The sequence below is a fragment of the Sphaeramia orbicularis genome, chromosome 2 (assembly GCF_902148855.1).
Source record: "Sphaeramia orbicularis chromosome 2, fSphaOr1.1, whole genome shotgun sequence".
NCBI lineage: Eukaryota > Metazoa > Chordata > Actinopteri > Kurtiformes > Apogonidae > Sphaeramia > Sphaeramia orbicularis.
The window spans coordinates 16,722,581-16,745,499 of record NC_043958.1 but is presented as its reverse complement, the minus strand read 5'-3'; the positions used below and the strand labels follow the sequence as shown (position 1 = coordinate 16,745,499).

The 22,919-nt window shown below is 37.4% G+C and overlaps 2 protein-coding genes across 2 annotated transcripts; both read right to left on the bottom strand.

Annotated features, from left to right (window-relative positions):
• The window catches only part of LOC115434446 (ly6/PLAUR domain-containing protein 6-like), a 1,359,089-nt gene that overhangs the window by 419,346 nt on the left and 916,824 nt on the right, over positions 1-22,919 (bottom strand).
• Positions 652-22,528, bottom strand: mrps9 (mitochondrial ribosomal protein S9). Of its 2 annotated transcripts, none has more exons than XM_030156865.1 (11): positions 22,437-22,528; positions 21,884-22,066; positions 16,365-16,427; positions 15,150-15,180; positions 14,983-15,062; positions 7,928-8,013; positions 6,194-6,269; positions 5,159-5,327; positions 3,934-4,042; positions 3,103-3,272; positions 652-940 (listed from the first exon to the last, which is right to left on the bottom strand). In XM_030156865.1, the coding sequence occupies exons 1-11, from the start codon at positions 22,521-22,523 to the stop codon at positions 849-851; spliced, it is 1,146 nt and encodes a 381-aa protein (XP_030012725.1). In that variant the 5' UTR covers positions 22,524-22,528; the 3' UTR covers positions 652-848. The 2 variants fall into 2 exon arrangements, with proteins under 2 accessions (XP_030012725.1, XP_030012716.1); XM_030156856.1 differs by having other exon boundaries at positions 22,425-22,526.

Genomic DNA, 22,919 nt, shown 5'->3' with positions numbered 1-22,919 from the left:
ATGTAAGCATGTTAGTATCGTATGTAATTAAAGGTTAGGATGGCTACTTTCTGGCACAAACCAAGTTTTCATTGTGATAACAGGTATTATGTGCATGGATATGTAAATAAAGAAAAATATTATAATAACACTAAAAAGAATTAAATCAAATGAAATATATTAAGGCTTGGGAAGAACAATATGTACATTAAATGTATTTAATATGCACATCAATTAGTTTAGAGGGTCTTGACTGACAACATTTATTCATTTTAGTCAAAATACTTTTTTTCATCATTTATCAAACTTCTGTTTTGCTTGAGAAAAGTTTTTCTTTTCTAGTAATGAGCATGTTAATCTAACATCAAATGTATCTGAACGTATAAAGTGACCTATGATAAAAATTAACCAAGAGAAAAGCTGCGATATCAAAGTAATCTTGTTTAGAGCATCCAGATATTCTGAAGCTTAAAAGCTTGCCTTAAGTGCCTAGTTTAAATTATTTATTTATTTTTAACCTGAATGAACTTTTCTGTCATGTACTGTCAAGTTATGACTTCAGTATAGCTCACAAGTTGGCAAAAGAAAAATTTGATATGAATATGTAAAATATTCATATTATCAATCCACAGCAGCTAAAATGGTAAACACAAATACACAAAGTCTACATTCTATGAAAACTTAATTTATTGGTTAACATATTTAACAGTGACATTTAATATAAATTCCTCGGTACAGACTTCCCTCTGGTGGTGAAGGAGTTCACTGCAGCTGTTTTGTAAAACAAGTGCAGGCACTTATTCCATACAGAGACACGTTTCTGCATCTGACATTTTCAGGTTCAGGTCAGGGGTTTGGGGTTTTCCTCCTCAGCGCCTCTTCCAGGTGAATTTCCTGCGTGCTCCCTCTTGGCCTGGCTTCTTCCTTTCTCGTACTCTGGGGTCAGGAGTCAACAGACCGGCTGCAAACCGACACAGAGTAAAGAGAATTAATTTTCATGTTAATTCACAAATGTTCACCACTGAGCTGCTTTTTGGACCATTTTTACACCTAATTTGTTTATTCAAATATTTTTCACCCTATTGTCCAAGAAACTTGCTTCCTGTCACTGTAATAGCAACTGCATGTATACTTTAACTTGTCGTGATCTATATGTATAATATCCTTTTTATTAATGGAGGATTATCACCATTACATCCATTCAATACATTGTCTCTCCTTGTCAATGGCTTTCAGCTCAATACAGTAGAAACACTGCCATCTGCTGGGTCTTCACTGGAAGTTCAGACAGTAATGACCAAAGCCGCTCCAACTGTTTTAATATTTTACAAACAATGAAAAAAAAAATCCTTCACTGTGGAATATTATTCCACCCATCCTTCAGCCAGTGTATGGGAACATTTTGTCCGTTCTGATCTGATTTGAAGATTTTACTGAAATGCATTTGTAGTCTCAGCTCTTTCATTCAAGAACACAGATTTTTCTTTTCAAATTCATTTTATATTCCTGTTTGGGCATTTTATAAAGAAAAGGATTCTTCTGGATTAGTTCCCAAACAGGCAAATGATATAACACCCACCATCTTATGATCTATTTATAGATTCCTTTATTTATTCATTTATTTTGCAGAACCACAAGAGCTGCAACAGTTAGCTTACAAATTAATCAGTCACTATTTTTTATGATTATCAGTGACTTTTCATGGAACAAAAGTCTAAATTCTCTGAGTTCAGTATCTTAATAATATCCTAATATGAATATTTTCTGTTTTCTTTCCCTTTCTATGACAGTAAATGGAATATATTTGGGTTGGGGACCCAAAAAAAAAAACATTTGAGGCTTAGGGAAACGCTTCACCATTTTCAGAAATTTTATAAACCAAACAATGTATCGAAACATTTATAAAATGATCAACAGACTGGAAAGTAGGGGTGGCTTTTGTCAACGGCTGTGTACAATACCTGAGAAGTAAATAAATGATAAATTAAAAAAATAAATAAATAAATAAAACTTTTTTAAACTTGCAAAAACAAAATGCAAATTAAATATGTTTCCATAAACTGGTTTGCAGCGCTAGGCTGCATTATGCTTCCAGCAGGTGGTGCTGTAGGTTATATTTCCCACTGATCTCTTAAACAGAGTAGAAGAAGCAGGGCAGAGAGGGCAGAGGAATAATGTAGTTTCCTTTTTCCGACCTGTCGGACCAGACATGATTTCATAGAATATCAGGATGATCGATGTTAAATGTTCACTATTACCAGAATTTACTCAAAAAAGGTGTTGTCTATACACATTTGCTCTTTGGCAAAACAAAAAAACAAAAAACAAAGGCAAAAACCATCTCAGGCAACCAAAGAATGTTTTTGTGAGAAAGTTTTTCCAAAATCTGCTGTTTCCTTACCCTGATATCAAATGTGGGCTGGTTTACTGTGGATGCTCAAGGAAAATTACATCATAATAATAATAACTATTATTATTATAGGATACTCAATCACCACTATTTTACACCTGTCCATCTTCATAAAACTACAGAACAATTTGTGTTAGTAATGTAAAATCATGACCGTTCCTTTACTCATGTAATGTTTAGTTTTGGAGAGAAGTTAAATAAAACACTTTAGTGCTGGTTAAATAAACCTGTACATGAATCCATTCAGTTCTATCTATTGGGAGACAAATCATGTTTGTTGGGGATTTCCAAACATGCACTTGCTTTAGCCCCTAAAGGTTTTATATTGGCTGATCCTTCGTCACTGGAAAACCCAAGTTAGACCTGAATATAAGGTACGGGTTAACTCCATGACAGAGAATGCATCATATGAACTAATGATACATAAACTACATAGTCAGTTATATTTAAAGGTCTGGAGGGACTTCCAGGCCGTTATTAAAGGTGGAAATGTTAGGTTAAGCGCTGTCTTGTTTAGTCTCCATTTATTTTTAGTTTGTTTTGTGTTTCCAAAAACATTTTCCAGTGTGAAATGTCAAAAAATGCATTAAATATGTTTATGGAAACGCATCTTACATCTCTTTAGCTGCTGATTGTTTAAGACCAGAAGAAATTGGAATTGAAATCTGTCCAAGTTACTGGGAGGGTTTAGAGTAGAGAAGAAGAGTCCCCACCTTGTCTCATGTTCTCCATGTCTCCCTCAGACAGGAAGCTGAGCAGGGCTCTGGATATGGCGAGCCGCAGCGCCCCTGCCTGGCTGGAGGGTCCGCCGCCACTCACCGTACACTGCAGGTCGAAGCGACCGAGCATGTCCACGAACTGTAGAGGGAACATCAGCTGCTCCCTGCAAAAGGAAAAAGACGGGATGATAAAAACTGAGGTGAGAGAATGGAGTGTGGGAGAAGTGTGTGCTGTTTAACAGATAGCGGTATCAACAGCGCCGGCTTAGCTAATTTAATGTCTGGTTGGGTGACTTTTCAGACAAGGAGAGAGGATCCTGCACTGTGAAAAGCTTTCTCTTACAATCTCACCACCACATATTACACAGTAAGTTCTGACTCAGCAGGAAAAGGATAAGAGCTGAGTGTGTGTATAAGTGTGTGAGAGTGTGTGAAAAAGAAAGTGTTCTGGATGGCGTCTCAGGCTGAATGGCCTATGGCTGCTGACAAAGTCAATTGTCACTTCTCTGCTCCAATTACAGCCCGTCCTCACACTGCGTGACAACACCCGCTCTGGACATTCACACACACATATATACACACACACAAACTGACACACAATCACTCAACTGTGTAATTAACTTACTACAAGGAGATAAATAAAAAACGAGGCGATGCTGTGAAGAGTGAAAAAGCTGCTTTTTAATTTTTTGGGGGGGTGAAACACATCATGCCTTGCATTTTAAGGACAGTGGTATCTGTGAATGTGGAGCCTGTGATGTGGAAAGCTCCGTTTGTTCACAGTGGAAACACACTTCCCCCTCTCTGTCAGGCTCTGTTCTGTACCTGTGTTGGAGGAAGGGGAAGTAGTGCAGGTAGTCCTGGCCGTTGACAGTGACTCGGCCCGACCCGCAGTCTCTGAGGATCACTGATGAGTTGGACGTCTTTCTCCGGCCTGTGGACACGACATTAACACACACCTTTGGTCTTACCATATACAGGATAGAAATAAACAAACGGCATTGTGTGTTTAATGAGCCACTCGTATAAACATGTCCTCCTTAATTTCTGCAATTTTCAATCATTTAGGCTTAAAACTTTTACATCCATATCTAACAAAATATAACAAAAAAAGGGAAGACTTATTTTAAGAAGAGTTGTTTTTTTTCTAAACAGAGAACTTATATGGAATGTGTTTATATTATATTAAACTATTTTAAACTAGTTTAACTATATTAAACTATTATTAAAATTATTATCATGTTTATATTATATTAAATTTCATGTTTTGCCATTGTTGATTTTTACAAATGTGCTTAGTTGTTTTGTTTTTTTTTACTCTGTTGTAAAGTATTTTCCCAAATGAAAAAATAAAATTATAAATAAATAAAAACAACAAAACGTTCACATCCATTATGAATGAGAGTTAAGACCTAGTTGTTGTGCAGATTCAGAATGGGCCTGACTTTTTACAGTGGATTTATGTTATTCTGATTTTCCATGACGATCTAATGCCTTTTACAGCACTACTTTCAACAGGCACCCGCTGAGTAGGTTGTGCTTGACCCAGGCTTATTTAACTCCTAGAGGTAGCTTTTATGGATGCATCTAAAAATATTAGAATATTATAAAAGATTGTAGATGTGCCAGAGTTCTTACATGTATACTAAGATGCCAAAACAAAAGCTTGATATGTTTCATTTTCTGTGTAATAAATCTAGAAGATATTAGATTCAATTATAGGAAAAAAATCACTTTTTCAATATATTCTAGCTTTTTTCAGATGCTGGTTTGTGGACTCCAGTTTCAAAGCTTTAAATGTGCATTTCAGCTGTTGCTCTTGTGTGTTTTTGGAACTGGAAGTGACCATATTAAGACAAAAGAACGGAAGTCTAATATTCTCATTAATTTAAAGAAACCAAAGCTTTGAAGGGAGTTCAAATTATACTGGTCAATCAAAGTCCACATATTAGACATCTGAGCCGTCTATGAGCATGAAAATCTAATTAACAGCAATGATTCATGAAATGACCAGCACTCTACATGTATAGATTTAATGTTCTGGATTTACCCTCTGCGGAGCTAAAGGCCACGCCCTTTTCGTCCTTCTGTAGTGGCTGCACAGTTTGCTTCCTGGACTCAGCCTCCAGTTGGTACCGGTAACGGAGGATAAACTCCTCTTCTGTGCCGCTGTAGGGCATGGACAGTAGGCGCTCTATCAGCTGGATGAAGTGATTATACTGGAGAAAGACAAAAAAAACACATGTTCACCTCTACTGAACAGAATAGAATAGAATAGAATAGAATAAAGAGTGCGACTCCAGTCAGTGCAACAATATTAATTAAAAAACAAACAAACAATACATCAGAAAATATGAATAGAATGAATACAGAATTAAACAAGTGGTGTCAGGCACAACAAACCCCGCCCCTCGCACGTATTGTAGCATATTTTCGCATTGATCCAGCTGATGTCATCATGTCTATGTGTGTGCTGATGTCAGCATAGACAAATTTTGGCCATTGTAAGTAAACAGAGGAAAAAAAAGAATGAAAAAATTTTAAAAAATTTGAACTTTGACCTAATTTTCCAAAAATGTAATCATATCAATTCTGGGTCACTGGAAATCTATAAACCCAATTTGGTATGAATTCAACCAATAGTTTTGCTGCTACAGTGTTAACAAACAAAGAAACAAACCAAACCAAAAACTATACCCCTTGCCTTCCCTTTGGGGGGTGGGGTAAAAACTAAAAATAAGAAAATAGGACGTAAAATTTTTTACAAAAAGTTCAATAAGAATAGAACTAAAAGTAGAATGAAAATAAACATAAAATATGAACATACATAATATTAACAATATTAACAGTTTGTCTATCTATGAACTCAAGTCTATATCAAAATAGAGCATTTATGTTTGGATAAATATTCAATAAAAATTGCATTGTTTTTGCAAGAACAGAGGATTTTGCATGAAGTGCAGAAGATTATTGCACAATTTACTGCACATAATTCACATGATACAGGGTTATTGCACATTTTTGGAAGTGATTGCATGAGGAAGGAAGTAGGAGTAGATCTAGAAGAAGATGAGTGTGTGCTTACATCCTGTTGGGAGGTGGGTTGCACCAGCAGCTGCTCCAGCTCCTCCTTCGTTAACCATCGACTCAATCCCAAAGACCTGATGGACAGAAACAAAACCAAAGGCAGAGAATTAAATGCCTTTGTTTCTGACTTTTTCCTCATATCTTTTTGTGTACAGGTGTAATAATTCCATCCATCAGTCTTGAGTCACAGTTCCATACTGTTCATTTATTTTCCAATGACAAATTAAATGAGGTCAAGGTTCAACTCAACTTGGCTCTGTCACAGCAACACAATGTAAACACAGTGTCATCTCATTGTCAGTGTAACAATGGTGGAAGAGGTACCTCATAACTACAGATTAGAATTTTCAGGCAAGATATATTAGTGTAGTTCTTCTGATTTAAAATCTGTCACTGATTTATCAAGACAGAGCCGATTTGAAAATGTACGTTTTCTCATTAGGTTGATTTGGGGTTAGGGTTGCAATACGATAGTGCAATGATTCTGGATCCATCGATATGTGACCTGCAGGTTTCAGGTGGTACTTAAAATAGTACCTGTGATCACATAAAAGAAGAGGAAAGAAGTATGAGTTGAGTTGGTACTGTCAGTGGAAACATATTGAGCCTGTTTACAATGACCATAAAGCTCTGAAACCTGGGAGTAATCAGATCATTGTAATAATCAGAAGAAGAAGAAGCTTTATTGTCATTGAACACGATACAATGAGACTTTGTTCAGCAGCGATCTCTTGTAGCAGCTACTGTATCAAGTGTGTTAAAAATATGTATGTATATAAATATATTAAAAATGATTAAATCAGAAATGTACAAAGAGAGCAGTTATTATAAATATAATCAATAAATATGTTGTAAAACATTTTAGTGTCAGACTGAAAATATATAAATATAAAGACTACACAAACTGAAAGTCATGGAGGCCTGTTTACATCCACACTAATACTCTGATCATTATCTGATTTCTAGAGTTTTCAGATTATTATAAACAGTATAATCAGATCTGTTTTATCAGACAACAACAGTAATCTGATTATGAGAAGTCAGATTAAAACATCTGGATTCGTCCCCAATATTCTATGTTTTCATGATTGCATACTATAATCTGATTTATTTAGTTATTTTACATCTGCACATGTGTAAAAAAAAAAAAAAATTGTAGAAAAAAGACGTGACAGTCACATGTGAGCAAAGGATCATAATAGTAATAATCATCATGGGCTAAAATGTCTAAACCTGAGTTTATCGATTATTGTATTTCTAAAGTACATGTAAATGCGTCAGATCTGATTATTACAATTATCTGATTTCTCCCAGTTATCTGATTTTAATGGCCATGTAAACAGGCCCACTGTCTATGTCTGCAGCTCAGATTGTGGCAATTCTAATCTGATTTAATACTTTTTCACATCACCCTTGAAGGCTGTGAAATGTGCTGAGGTAACAGCTGTTCAGGTGTTGGCGACGTGCACAATCCATGTAAGCTGTTTAATACAACGCTAGAAATGTATTGTAATCTTTACCAAAAACTACGGTTTTCTTGCCTCATAAAGTTCTTTTAAAATGACAATCATAGTAAGTATAGATTTAAATTATTCTCGAACCATTGACCACTGCTTATATTTTTCACAGTTTCAAGTTAGATACCATAGGGCACAGGAGAAGGGGCGGGATTTCAATTCATCGTTTAATAAAACTCAACATTTATTTCCCTAAACCCTGACGCTCTACTTACGCCTTTTTGCCTTCACTGGAGAAGAGTCCCTTCACTTTCAGACGATCTTGGTACTTCTCTAGCTTGAGGATTTTTCCGTACAGATCCTAAAAATACAGAGACATCCACATTATAGGCTGTAAATGGTTCTTTGGATAAAATAAAGAAAAACATAATAAAAAAGATTTTCACCACATGGGTTCAACAGGTACTCTGATTCAAAATGGTTATAAAACACCAGTAAAACAGGCTCAGACTTCAACCATGATGGACTGTCTTTCTCTGGTTTAAATCAGCATCATCTGAATATCAGTGTTTCCAACAACTGCTCAGACAAAATGCACAGTTTTAAGAATTTTAACCCGACACTTATGTGACACAGTGTCCCATTTTATAGACTCATCGTAAAATTGTCATATGAATCAATAAAGCCAGTATGTGTTTGAATGCCTGGTTTGTATTTCTTTGTTAATCAGGCCACAGGTGTCAAACATGTGGCCTGTGGGCTAAAACTGGCCTGCCAAAGGGTCCGATCTGGCCCGTGTGATGAATTTGTGAAATGCAAAAATTACACTGAAAATATTAACAATCAAGGATGTTTAAAATCATAATAGTTCAGGTTCCAAGATGCTCTCGAGTGGGTCAGACCAGTCAAATAATAACATAACCTATAAATAAGGACAACCCTAAATCTTTCTTTTTGTTTTAGTGTAAAAACGAAAAATTACATGAAACTGTTTTCATTTACAAAATATCCTTTCACAAAAAATGTGAGTAACCTGAACAAATATGAACAACCTGAAATGTCTTAAGGGAAGTAAGTGGAATTTTAACAATATTCTGCCTGTTACTAAATATTTTGTGCATTTGTAAATCCACTGTGATCTGTAAATTGTAATGTGAATGATAAACTGAGGCATAATATTGTTAAAATTGCACTTATTTTTCATAAGACATTTTAGGATGTTCATGTTATTCAGATTTTTAAGGAAATTTTGTAGATGTAAACATTTTCATAATGGGATTTTATTTTTTTTTTTAGATATTATACTGCCCAGCCCAGTTGATATCATATTTGGGTGTATGAACTAAAATGACTTTGACACCCGGATCTAGTCTAACGATTAAGATGTGTTTGAAGGGTGAACTTTCAGCTCTAATTCTACAGGTTTCACAAAAATAGTGCATTGACCATTTACAAATTATAACTGTTTTTATTCATAAATGCTCCCTTTTCAGGGGCTCAAAAGTAATTGGATTAATTAATCTTCATAAATAAGAATGTTGTTTTTAATAGGTAGGTGAAAATCCTTCCTGTTCAGTAACTGAAGTCTGGAACTAACGAACATCACCAAACATATCTTCATTTTAACCACTGTTGTTGTGTACAGATGCAGAATTACAAAATTTGTCTCTCTGTCCAAATACTTAGCATTCCATATTTATTAACATCGGTTGAATCTTAACCTGTTTAATCCCAAATTTTCCGCTTAAAAATACAACTATTCACTCTCTAGACCTCCCTAACACATATTCAGTATTTATTTATTTTTATTTTGTGTTGGTTATTTGAGTGAAAATATAAGTTTTACACTCTGCACCAAATGTTGACAGTGGACATTTTTCACAAATTCTTCAAAATTGACCTCTTTAAACATATAAAAATTAAGAATAACATGTAATTATAACAAATGTAACTAGGTAAATATAACTAGGTATGATCACAAGTGTGTTCAGAACTTTATTAGACAGGCTATATAAAGATACCATGGCAATGCAAACTGAGGGGAACTAATAATGACAACAATGCAATTACTGTATTTCATAGTCTCATTAAACAGTTAAATAACCATAGAGTAATTGTTGTCAGCGGGATTAAACTAGTTAAACATCAAGCAAACACTTCATGAAAAACAAGTTTTTCTGATCTGAAATACTGGACAAAGACAAAACTGCACCATGCTGGTCGAGAAACCTGACACTAAATAACTGACAGGATGCCCATCAGAGCTCACTTGACATTATTAGATCAACCTCACACTGGTGCAGACGCACTGAAGGGGGGGCATGCCGGTCACGTCCCCGAGGCAGATCCCCCAACCCCCACCCATCTATCCCTCTCTCACACACCTCAGCCACCCAGCGCCTGGGTGAGAACTCATTTCCCCGTCAATTATTCACCAGATGTTTGTTTAATTCCTTCTTGATAGAGTGTGCCTAATCCGCTGCCACTCCGACCGGCGACAGAGGGGTAGAGGAAGGGGAGGGGGCACGAAAAAAGCAAACATCAAGCAAAACCAATTTTCCTTACAAAAAAAAAGTGTAATAGAAAAAGTGAAAAAAAAAAAGAATCTGAAGAACAGGAGGCTTGGATAAGGGGCTTGCGTTACACGTTTGCAAACACTGGGCCCTACAATGGTGAGGAATAACTCGCATGGATTGTCTGGATGAAAAGCGAGGAGGGGGCCGGTATCTAGATACATTTAGTCTGTTACAGAGACAGACAACTAGAGCTCCACTCATTCCATTCTGTGAGTGGCCTTTAATGCTTCCGGGCTCAGACTTCGTTATGAGAGGAGGACTTTGAAGCATTTAAACTGGACTAACTAAGCAGGAATACAAGTATGAGCAAAGAGCAGTGGATGCAGAGGTAGGGCGGGCGGGTGGGTGGGGGGGGTACAGTGTATGACAAGGGGCTGGTGGGGGTGTTCCTCAGGGCGCTTGGCCATAAAGGGTTCAGTGGAGCAGTGAGCAGGTTAATGCACCTCCAATGCCTGGGCTCAGCTAAACAGACAGAGCAGAGCGACCGAGCAGGAAGTCTGCTTTACACACCACTGCCCCCTGCTGGCAACACCGCTCTGTGTGTGTGTGTGTGTGTGTGTGCGCGTGTGTGTGTGTGAGAGAGAAAGTGAGTGTTTGTGGTATGGTTGGCTACAGCAAATGAAAAGCCTTGGAATGGACACAAGACGAAAAGGAGCTGGAATAGGAAAGGCTGTAAGCACAGGAGGAAGTTCACTAACATATTCTACATCAAAACTCCACTTTTTTCCACACATTCTGTTAATTTTCAGACCATATTTGATCCGAGTACAGACATCCTCATGTTTTTAATAAATTGTTTGATCGGTTATGTTGGGTGCTATGATGTTACAAAACAATTCCCAGAAGACAGCAGCTTTACATTGTAGCTTTTATAAATTGACACCAAACCCTTGAGACTGCAGGTGTAGAGGCAGCACTGAAAAATGAAGCCAATACAAAGAAACATGTAGTTCCTTAAGCATCTACTAAGAAGTGAGTCAATTCCTATATGTCCCCCATGTTATAATGTCCAGTTGTACAGCAGAAATAAACACGTTTACAGCCTGGTACAAAAAGTTTTATGACAAGTGTACAGGCAGTTAAAGGAGTGATGGACTGTGGTTGAAAAATGACACAAGTATTCTGTTAACCAAATGTTTCATGATGTTTAACACCAGTGACCAACAGGACCCAGCCTGTCAGCACCCGTTAAATACCTCTGCTGATGTTAAAACTAATTCAGTACTGATAACGAATACTCTCTTCTAACATTATTACACTTTCAGCCGGTATAGTGTCTAAGTTTGGGTGGTGGTGTCTGATATAACGGTGATAATTAACAGTGCGTTCATTGTTTTCTGTAAGTTAGCATGAGCTTGGCCGAGTTTTAACTCTTCACTCCTCATCAGCTTCCAAATACAGAACAAAACATAACATGCCCACACTTGAAAACCATGCCAAAGTTTTTGCACACACAGTCGGACAGATGGACAGATGGATGGACAACGAACTGATGACAATACTCTGCGGCGAAGGCCAAGGGTAAAAAAAACAAAAAACAAAATGGCTACAAAAGGCCAAACTCAAGCGTCAAAGCAGCAGTAGACAAACCAATTTTTGACATAATATTCTCTACGTGTTTCAGACACACCTTATTTTTGACTTGTTTCTGAAGGCTAACCCTGTTCTCACACAGGGGTAAACATTTTACCTGCTCCACAAGCCATGAACTTACATCATACATCAATTTATTTCTACAAATTCTACTAACGTTTAACATTTTACAAAAGAGCATAGGGCCAATAGTCTGGAGATCGTTTTTTTTTTTTCCATTGCCTTGAATTTATTCCATACTTATCCAGATCTGAAAATCCCTGAAAGGAACAGCGGAGTCTGATGTGCAGACAGGCAGTGCGAGCTCTCAGACATGTCTGATGTACCTATTTAAACCCACAGCAGGGTGCACTGCAGATTGTAGCTGCAGGGCACAATGCTGCACTTGTATCAGACACTTGGACCCATATATAGAGATCCCGCCCCCTCTGTCTCAGATACGCCTCTCATCTAAAAAAAAAAAAAAATGTCTTTGCACAAGGTCAGCAGCTTCTGAGAAGGTGAGAAAACAACCAAAAGGTGGAGGAAGAGGTCTGCGGAGGACTATCACTGCTCTCTCCTGGTCTCTCTGGGGGTCTCGGCCACCCCTCCCCTTCATCTACCCACCAACCCCAGTTCCACCTCGCCCCACCCCACTTCCCTCCAAATCCCTGTGGAGGAGTCGCTCCCCATGAAGGGACAAAGGCTGACACGGCAGACGTGCCACACCTCGAACACGATTTGGGACACACAATCACTGCACACATATGCTGCTCTTTTATTCTACGCATCAACGCATGTTTCCAGACTGTGTTAAATATATGACATGAATGTTAATATTCATCTTTTCTGAGCTTTAATTTATTCCACCGAAACCTTTCATCAAACCCTTTATCACTGCCAAATTCAAATATTTTCAATATCCTAAAAGGTCCAGAGGGGTGGTAGATTTAATGCCTCCTGTTGGACACTTACAGATGTTATTATTACCACTATTGTCTGGACTGTGAATTAATAGAGCTCTGAAAAAGGAAAAAAAACCAAAACTGTAAAATCACAAGTGTTCCACCAAAAGTTTTTTTTTTTTTTTTTTTGTGAAATTACATTTAAGGGAGTAAAATATCAAAACATCAATTTGTTTTCTTTGCATTAACTAAAGTCACTGCACTTTTGTTGTTTTCATTATTGCAAATAAATGTTGGAAATGTTAATATTTTCATTAGACTTTGGAGGCAAATACTATCAGTAGCTTCTAGAATAAACAAAAATGTACATTTCTCTAACACACTATGTATATATAAACAGCAAGCAACACAGAACAACAGAGATACAATTCTAAACTTTTATCTGTACCGTGTAACAAACGTTCTCTAGCCTGAACTGTAAAAAACAAAATTTGATACATGTTGAACAACATCTTAGAGTCAAATGGGTTGACCGTTAACCTTCTGTAATGTAAGACGATGAATACAAGGTTTTTAAAGGCCATTTGCATTACACAAAAAATCTAGGCTACTGATCCTTTTCATCAATTCAACTATTAATCATTTGGCAAAACCGGCTCCTTTCCTGTTCTATCGGCCACATTTTGGTCCAAAATGTAGGAAATCATCAAATAAGCACAATTTGTGAAGGTTTGGAATATCTGCTTTAAAAAAAAAAAAAAAGAAAGAAAAAAGAAAACCAAAAAAATCTGTGAAAGTATGACTCCATGATGCTGAACACTAAATACCATTTTGGTTTATAGAAGCTGTTGAATGTTCAATTGGTTGAGTATTTTATTCTTTTGGTTGATTATTATGTTGATTATTTTGCTCTTTTTGTGTTTTGTTCAACATTGTTCATTTTGTTTGGTTTTTTTGGGTTATTTGGTTCATTTTGTTGATTAGTTTGTTCATATATGTTAATTTTTGGGGTTTTGTTTTGGTTATTTGGGTCATTTTATTGATTGGTTTGTCAAATTTTTATTCATTTTCTTGTTTTTTTCAATTCATTTTGGCTTTGTGTTGATTACTTTTTCAGTTTGTGGCTCATTTTGCTTATTTGTTACATTAAATTACTGGTATAAAACTTTAGAAAACTGATGCAATAAATGTCATACTGTCCAGACAAAAGCTCTAAAAACATGTTAAGTGTAAATGGAGGTCTGGCTAAATACGATAATTAAGGTTAATAGAAGCTGTTTCTTCCCTGAAACTTCTGTTTTTACTGCTGTACATACTTCACATACAGAATGGATCTTCAATGGAGAAACACATTGACAATTAATTTATTTTTAAGAAGCATACAGGTTGCATTTTGATATTTTCTTGAGTATCTCCAGAGGAATAATTTAGCAATTTAGACATTTTTTGTGGTTTTCAGACAGCAAAACCTAGATTAATCAAATGAACTTGAGATATTTCCCAATCTTAGTTCAGTGTATACTATTTAGTGCCATCTAGTGGTGAAATTGCAGATACAGATGCAGTGTAGCTGTGTGTGAAACATGGGAGCAGGTAGGGAGGTGGAAGCTGATTAAAGTCAGCAGTTTTTTTCCCTGAAACTTTTGTTTTTACTGCTGTAGATACTTCACATATATTAGATTGGATCTTAATACAGTGTTGTGGTCATTAGGACTTCAAACCAACAAACCTAATGTTGTACATGAAGTTTACGACCTCTAAGTCATAGGGGCTTCATTTGGGTGGCTGTGTTTGGACCCATTATAACTGCTTGCATTGTAGTTAGTAATTGTTATTATTATGTTTCTCAGTGGTTGACTGAAAATGCCGGTGTTTCCTTGAACTACTCGAGCTCCGTTTTCAGCAGAGCAGGTAGATTCCGGTTTCCCTCCGAAGAATCGCCCTTTAATCCTGACTTCTTTGCCGTCCTGCCTCGTCCTGCTGTCACACCTCCCTCTAATCTCACACCTCCCTTTCACCCCGACTCTATTCAGCTGCAGCTCTCCTTGTGGAAAAAGAGGATCTGACATGGGCTCTCCTCAGGGACAGCACGGCCTTCTCTCACAACTCTCTCTGCCTGAATAGGATATGACCCGAGGGTGCGACGGGGGGGCAGGTGGGAAAAAGTCAAGGATTTGAGGTGGATAAAGATTTACCTCCACCTCACATAGAATAAAAAAAGCAGACCCTGACAGTGCTGCTCATGGCTTTGGCTCAGTAGCTGCCTGCTGTACTCACATGCATGAGGGAGTAGTATGCCTGTTTGCCTGTGTAGAACAGGAAGTGGAAAGGCCGTCCATCCTCTCCCCACTGGGCCGCTACAGGGGCAAGACACACCATCAGTTATAAGGGAGTTCACACCATTACAACACAATTTTGCTTCATCAGAAACACAAATGACCCACCTTTCTGCTTTGGAAAGATTATGTCTGGATGCTGAAAATGAAAGAGACCATTAAAAATGAAAAACAAAACAGATATTAACAACTTTTGTTTGTGTTATTGTGACAAATCCCACATTTTTCACCAGTTTTCCAATTATGCAAATGTTTTTAATGTACACTGAAATGTATTGTCTGTAAATCCTATTAGTAGTTGATTAAGAATGGCAAAAATCTGTACAAATTTAACTTTGGTGATTAACATAAGCTATTTTCAGCCTCCTATGAGATATTCATGTCAACATGGTGATGAATACTGCCTTAAAAACAGCACTGATGTCATTTTCTGCAACAATATTGTGGCTACTTTGGACTTTACACGAGTAGTTTAGATTAACTTCTCATGTCTATATTGTGACTGAACACTACACACTGCTTTATAACGATAATAGTTCCAACTTACAGTTTAGTGGTGACTTTATAACTGAACTTGCAAGAACCAGTGCAATGGACCGCCAATTCTTCTTAGATTTTTTACCACATTCCCAATAACAAATCAAGAGGAAACAAGTCGTCATTAGTTGCTTGCCTTCGTACACCAATTAATCACAACATTATGGCCATTGCTGGGTGATGTCATAACAATGGCCTCGAAGTTAATGTGTGAAATGAGCATTGTAAAGATCTGAGTAACTTTGACAGTAGAAAAAGGACTGGGTCAGCATCTCCAAAACGGCACATTAAGTGTTCCTGGTTTGCACTGGTTGTCAACAATGACAGGAATGAAGCTTTAGCTTGAAATTTTGCAACAGCTTGTAATTACAAACATGCTCATGTAATTTTATTTTTTTGTTTTACAACAAAGAACAACATTTGGAGTTGTCATTATTTATACATTATTATGCTATTATTTTATTGGTACAGCCTGTTTGAGATCATTTTGGACTGTATGTGGCCCCTGAACAAAAATTAGTTACTTTAGATAAAGAAAGTGAATACCCAGAAGGAAAGAAAAACAAATTGTTTAATCACTAAAAGACCAGAATATTAAAAATATAAGCAGAAGAGAGTATAGGATGAAATCGTAATAGAAAAGAATAAAATATTTTTAGAAAATCTAGATTAAAATGTACCAACAACATGAACTTTAATTAGTATGTGTTCACTTCCAACCCAATAGTCATTGGAATGACTGTTGTATGTTTACATGAGGGTGGAGATGAGGACCTCCAGACTTACCTTCATGACGGGCCGGGCTTCCTTTACAAACAGGCTGGAGGGGAAGAGGTAGGCGATGCTTCTCTGGAGAAGAGAGAGAGAAATAACTAACTAAATAAATAAATAAATAAAACAAGGGAAGAGGAAATGTGAAAGATGGCAGATTATGACAAACGCTGACATGTCTCCGCAACAGAGGTCACACCAACGGACGACAGGGAAAGTGACAGAAGAAGAAGCGGCGCAAGCTGCTGGCGGGTTCAAGGAAAGGCGAGCGTGCTGGTGCTCAGTGTGTGTGTGAGTGTGTGTGTGTGAGTGGGTGGTTGTTACTGCAGCCACTGAACTTAGGGGAGAAAACAAGCAGAAAAAGGCACAAGTTTTTGGCTTTGTTGACAGTGAGCAGAGGACACTGTGGACGTCCAACAGTTCACTCCAAGTTCATCCTCTGCCGTGAGAGTGTGTGTGTCTGTGTTATTAGCGGGGATACAGATGGCCCTAGAAGTGTGTGAGAAGGAGACAGGAAGTGTGCTGGCCCCGCCACACTCGTCAAGACAGTCTGTTCATCTCTCTCTTCCACCGTCCCACCGTCTCTCCACCCCTCTCCTGCCTTCATTTCATCCTCCTCTCTGTCGGTTCAATTAGTGCGGCAGCAGGTGCTGCGTTCAGGGAGCAGGCTGCTGCCTTTAAGGTTGTCAAAACGACGGAAAGCGGGGAAAGAGAATAGGGCTGCGCTCAAGACAAACGTGTGTGTAAATGGAACGAGAAAGACAAGTGAGAAGTTAAAGGGGAAAAAAAGAGGAGAAGGGGAAGGCAAAGAGATGGACAGGGAACAGATGAAGACACACCTGTGCATCCCCTGAGTCTCTGCATAGAGCCGCAGAGATCCCACAGGGCCGGAGACAGAGTGACAGAAGAAGAAGAGACAGTCCAACCCGTCCAACTGAGCGGCTCGGGAGGATGTCACATCACACACTGGAATCAGACTGGATGACATGATCAACTACAAGCACAGACTCACTTTGAATGTCTCTGCCAAACACAAAGGACAGGACAGGAAGAGTCTACTGAGTCTCAACTACAGATGCTTCACACACACCTTCATCCCAGCAGCATAGCAACAATCAGCACAGTCCAAAGTCTTACTAATTCAAGTGAAACATGTCCAATAAGGGCTGAACAATCAATAGAAATGTCAGCAATGAAAATATGGCCAAGTGCAGTATCCAAATGATAAGAGCTACAATTATTTGATAAAAACTCAAATGTGTTGCAGCACACCTTTATGAGTGAAGTACTACAGAGATGTCCTGGTCTATTTCTGATTGTTTTAGTAATTTTTAGTCCAGACACCAGCAGACCAATCACATTTTTAAAAAATATTTCTTTCAGAGAAAATGAAACCCAAATTTTATCATTCTAACTAAAATCATGAGTCATTATTACAATGTCTTTCCAGCTTTGTTTTTCCCTGTTTGCCCTTTCATGCACTTCCTGAATGAAGATGAACTTTGACTTTGTGGATAGAAAATGTGCATGTTGTATAATATAATGTCACATAATCATGATTTTATGTATACATTTGTGTGAACTTGTCATAATTATCTTTATGAATTATTAAACTATGTCCAAATATATACCCTTCCTAATCTTGACCATGGTAATCAAAAACCATACTCGCTGTTATATTCAATTAAACACTTTTACCTAAAATCTTATATGTTGTGATAATGAAAGTATTTTAACTACTTTTTAACATTTTACAGCCAAATTATCAGTTACTGGTCTCCTTGATTACTAAGAATCGACTGTGCTCATCTCAGCCCAAAAACAATTGTTCCCATCTGTTTTAATACAATCCTTTTTGTGCAGACTCTTGTGTTCCATACTGTTTTATTTTAACAGTTGTTCTACTTTTGGTTTTCTGGCTTCATGTTGGCCTCCGCTCACTCAGGCATTTTTAAAGTTCCTGTATTTTTCACTGTTCAGTTTCCAGCTGACAGAGTTCTTCTTTGGCCGACGCCCAGTGTCCACTTTTCCACCTGGATGTAAACATCTTCCTGATTTTTCACGGGTCTTCATCAGCGGTTCACCTGAGGGGGCTCCAGTCCTCACAGATTTTCCCCGTGTCCCTCCACGCAGCTCCGCGTGGGCTGCTAGCCGTCGGTTTGGCTTTCACAGTCCGGTGCCAACAACTCTCTTCATTACATGTGAGGGACGCTGGGGAGCCAGTGGGAAGAGAGTGGGAAATCAAGCTAAATGTTTAGAGCAGGGAGGGCTAATGTACTGTCAGAGTGGGCAGTAGGGATGTGTGTGTCTTGAGGGTGTTGCTAATATCCTTGACGCAGCAGATTAGCAAACGCAGGCCCCACCTGCCTGCTGTCTGTGGAGTCACCACTGCTAATGATGATCATGATGATGTGAAACACTTTAAAACACCCCACCTGTCCAGCACAAAGGTAGGACTGGATCGGTTCTCTCAACGCTTTAACTGCTTGTGGCTTCTACTCACTGTCTCACGGGGAGAAGATTATTATTGGCAAATACAGATGCTAATTAGAAATCTGTCAAGTCTCGGTTTACGAGGTTCTGCAGCCTTTCAATGACGATTTGCTTCATGCATTTTTCTTTAAAAATTAAATATGTAGCCTCACTGTGGGACAAACTGCCTAAACTACAGTAGCTGTTAAAGACAACAGTCGGTAAATGACATTGTTATGACTCAGTTTCCATTCCATTTCCTGAATACAAACATTTGGAAGCCAGTGGTTCAGGGGGTAGAGCAGATCATCCACAAAACAGACAGTTGGCATCCAATTCCTGGGCTCCAGTCCATATGCCAAGTGTCCCTGAGCAAGACACTACACCACAAAGTTTCTCCTTCTGACTGTTTGACTGATGTGTGAATTGATGAATGTGATGCAATGTTAAGTGCTTTGAGTACCTTTGAAGTAGAAAGGCTTTCCCAAAAAGTGCTACTCTGTTTATCCATTTACATATCACTGTGGCAAGCTAACTTTCTTCCTGTCCAAAACACAAAGTCCTTCCAACAGTATATATAAGGTCCCTGAAAAAATTATTAGACCATCAACAGTCATCAAAAACAATGGTCATGCAATCAAGTACTAACTCCTGTGTGTATCATGTGACTGTGGTGTCATGTGGAATGATAAAAACACTGTTTTTGGCAATACAATGCCATAGCTATTGATGTAAGAACTTAAGTGATTCTGGATATTGTCAAGAAAACATGGAAAATGGCTAGATATCAGCTCTGAAATTAAACTCTTATGAACAAGAAATTGAAAGAAACAAAGGTGGTCTAATAATTTTTTTCCGCTACTATATATTCTGATGTTAAAACCCCTTTCATAAACATAATTTCCACTATGCACTTTGATGTTATTTATCTACCTGTTCCCCAATGAAAATTCAATTTTTTACTTTGCACGTTACAGTTAACTATCTGAATTGTCCAGATTTTTTACCAATTCTGTTTTTATACTCTAATTTATTTTGTATAGTATGTTTGCTCTTGTGTTCTGTCTTTTATTCTTGTATTCTATTTTGCTATGTTGCTGCTGCTCTAAAATTTCCCAATTTGCATCAAAAAAGTCTGTCTATAAAATGCTGTTGCTGATTAACTGGAATAAAAAAAAGTTTCTTGATTCTTTTTAATTTCTTGATAGACAAGAAGACAAACTCTTATCTAATTTCACTGTAGTCCCTCTCCAAACACAAAACAACATATAAAATATAGAAATGTTATCAAGCTGCAGGAGCCAAAGTCAGGGACTAAAAGAGCCCAGAATTTATTAACTCACAAATTAAAAGATTAAATAAAATATATAGATGAATCTCACCTTTGTGCTTAAGCAAAGCCACTTTTCCAAGCTTCCATGTCAAGTCACAGAGTCATTACTGACTGAGTATTAACAGTGAGCTGTAATTACAGATGTGAATTACATATTTAACCTCCTACCAGTCTGAAAACACCAGCGATTAAACAAAGTGTGTCAATGTTTTTTACAACCTGACAACAGAATCCAAATGCTTGTGTTGTGTTTCCAGAGCTCATGTAAGTCTGTTGGTGACAGAGACAGGTCTCAAATCATTTGATTGTTTTGTGATTGTATGGGTCTGAATGTGAATGCAGCAATATGTAATGCTGTTGTCCAAAACAAATTTCCCGTCTTGGACAATAAAGTTTATCCTATCCTCTCCTAAATACGACCCTTTTTTTTCCCCTGATCTTTGTGTCTCAGAAATATAATTTTACTGTCTGAATATTCAATAGAAATATGGCTAGAGAAAGATAGGTTCAATATTTATTTAGGTAATTTGGTCAAAATCTCTCAATCAGATTCACTTTTCCCACTGGGATAAATGGGATCGGATCAGCTTCTTGTCTCTTATAGGAGTCGGGAATTGAAGAAACCATGTGACACTGATGCAGTGAATCATTCTACAATGAACTGTCTTGTTCTTTTAAATAATATGCTGAAAGGTAATAACGGAGTCTTTTCCTTGTTTTCCCACAAAAACCTATCAAGCACTGCAGTTTTAACACTTTTAACCGTGAATGTTGCTGATTTATCAATCTAACTTTATCAGCAGCAAAAAAAAAAAAAATATATATATATATATATTACTAAAGATTTAATATTTTGAATGTTTTAGCATTGAGACAAAACAAAATATCAGATAATATGCTACATTATCAGACACTGCTGCACATTACTCAACTGACTGACAGGAAAATCAAAAATAAATGCATCTGACAGAAATAATCTGTAGATTAGTTGCCAATGAAACAATCATCAGCTGGAGCTCTAGGTGAAAATACTAATACTACTTTTTATGAACATGATAAAACTGACAAAGAGCAAAGTAAAGCATTAAATTATGACATTTTAGAAGATGCTCTTTCTTTCTTAAAGCACCCCTAAATGATTATCAAAATAGCTTAAATATTTATAAGTGAAAGTTTTCAAGTCAGATAAATGTCTTTGTCTTACAACTTATCATTGGAGAGGAATGGGTTACAAAGACGCAGTGCCTAACAGGGGCCAAGAGAAACCAAATCAATCAGAAAAATCAACACAAAACTAATAATAAATCCTTCACAAGGACGGCTCTCTGAACTGTGTCATGCAGTGCGTCTGAATTACACAGATGTCACAGCTGTAGGTAAAGGCACCTTTGACATAAAATTCAACATAACTGATGGAAACATTGCAGATATAAGTAAAGGAAACTGTGGACTGAGGTTTACTTAATCTAAAACTAAATATCATATAAAATATAATATAAATTGTGCAAAAATGGGTTTCTATAGAGACAACAACAACAACAACAACAACAACAACAAGAAGCCATCACACAGTTCCAGTTTCCAGAAACAGGAGAAGATGAGAGGAAAACTAGAAGAAAGCTGATGTCTTGGTTTGGATCAGCCCACCTCTATGTTCGCTTACTTCCAGACAGGTAAATAATGCCCACTGTGGGGTTTCTTTAACATCATAACGCACTGACACACTTACATCTATGTCCTCCTGGGTGAAGTTCTCAGGGTCTTCTCCCATCATGTTTGCCAGGTGTCGTTTCCCAATGTTATACTCCTCCACCTGCTTCTGGATGAACTCCGCCGTGAATTTCTCCGGTCCCATAGATGCTATGTTCTTTCCGTGGAGGGCAGAGCTCACACATATCTGCCTGTTCAGGACCTTGGGACGAAGAAAGCTGCTGTCATTACTGTTGTTGACATTGCTGTTATTGTTGAAGTGGGGAGCTACAGCTATTTTAACTCTTAACCTATCAACAGCAGCAGCAAATTTTTACAGCCGAACTGCAGATAGGAGGTCCAAATTTATATGTGATTACACTATAGAGTCCTACACTGTGCTAAAATCCAACACTACCCTGGTTGAGTGTTATTTCATGCATTCACAGATGGAGTTTCAGAGCTATGGCTGGATGCTAACTCAAGGACGTTATGGTTTTGCGTTGCGGTGTTTCTCTCCCACACATTCGATTAAAACGCAAAACACAACTTCCTAGCCAGAGACAAACATCACACTTTACCTGTCGGCTCACCTGCGATGTAATTGTATTTATACCCAAACTGCAATGTCCACATTTTCCGATGAAGGAGCCCACGGTTCGCACGCAGGACGCCGCCATGTTTGTTCGGTGACGTCAGTAATGAAGCAGCGGAAGTTGTGTTACGTCAGATCAAAATTGTTTTGCTTTTTTTTTTTTTTTTTTTTTTTTTTTTACATTTTTTTACTTTATTATTTTTATCTCGATGATTTCAAAACTATTTAAAACCAAAACGTTTTTTAAAATACTAGAACAGTATATTATTTGTCTGTTTGTATCACTTTTATCTGCTGTATTTAATACTAATTTACCTATTACGTGCATAGCAATTTACCAATTGACCTATTACTTTGCATAGTATTTGGTATGCTGTTCTGTACACTTTATATTGTATTTCTTTCTATTACTGTGAATACATTTGTTTTGTATTTTTCTGTTTTTTGAGAATGCCGTATTTTATAACTTTTCTTGGTTTTT

Bases quoted from the DNA above. Each gene is read 5' to 3' on its own strand.
- mrps9 (XM_030156856.1), bottom strand. From the start codon at position 22,523: ATGGCGGCGTCCTGCGTGCGAACCGTGGGCTCCTTCATCGGAAAATGT. The intron at 5,328-6,193 runs GTAAGCACACAC...GTCTTTCTCCAG, and splicing joins AACCCACCTCCCAACAGGAT to TATAATCACTTCATCCAGCT. The intron at 3,273-3,933 runs GTACAGAACAGA...TTCCTTTTGCAG, and splicing joins TTCCCCTTCCTCCAACACAG to GGAGCAGCTGATGTTCCCTC.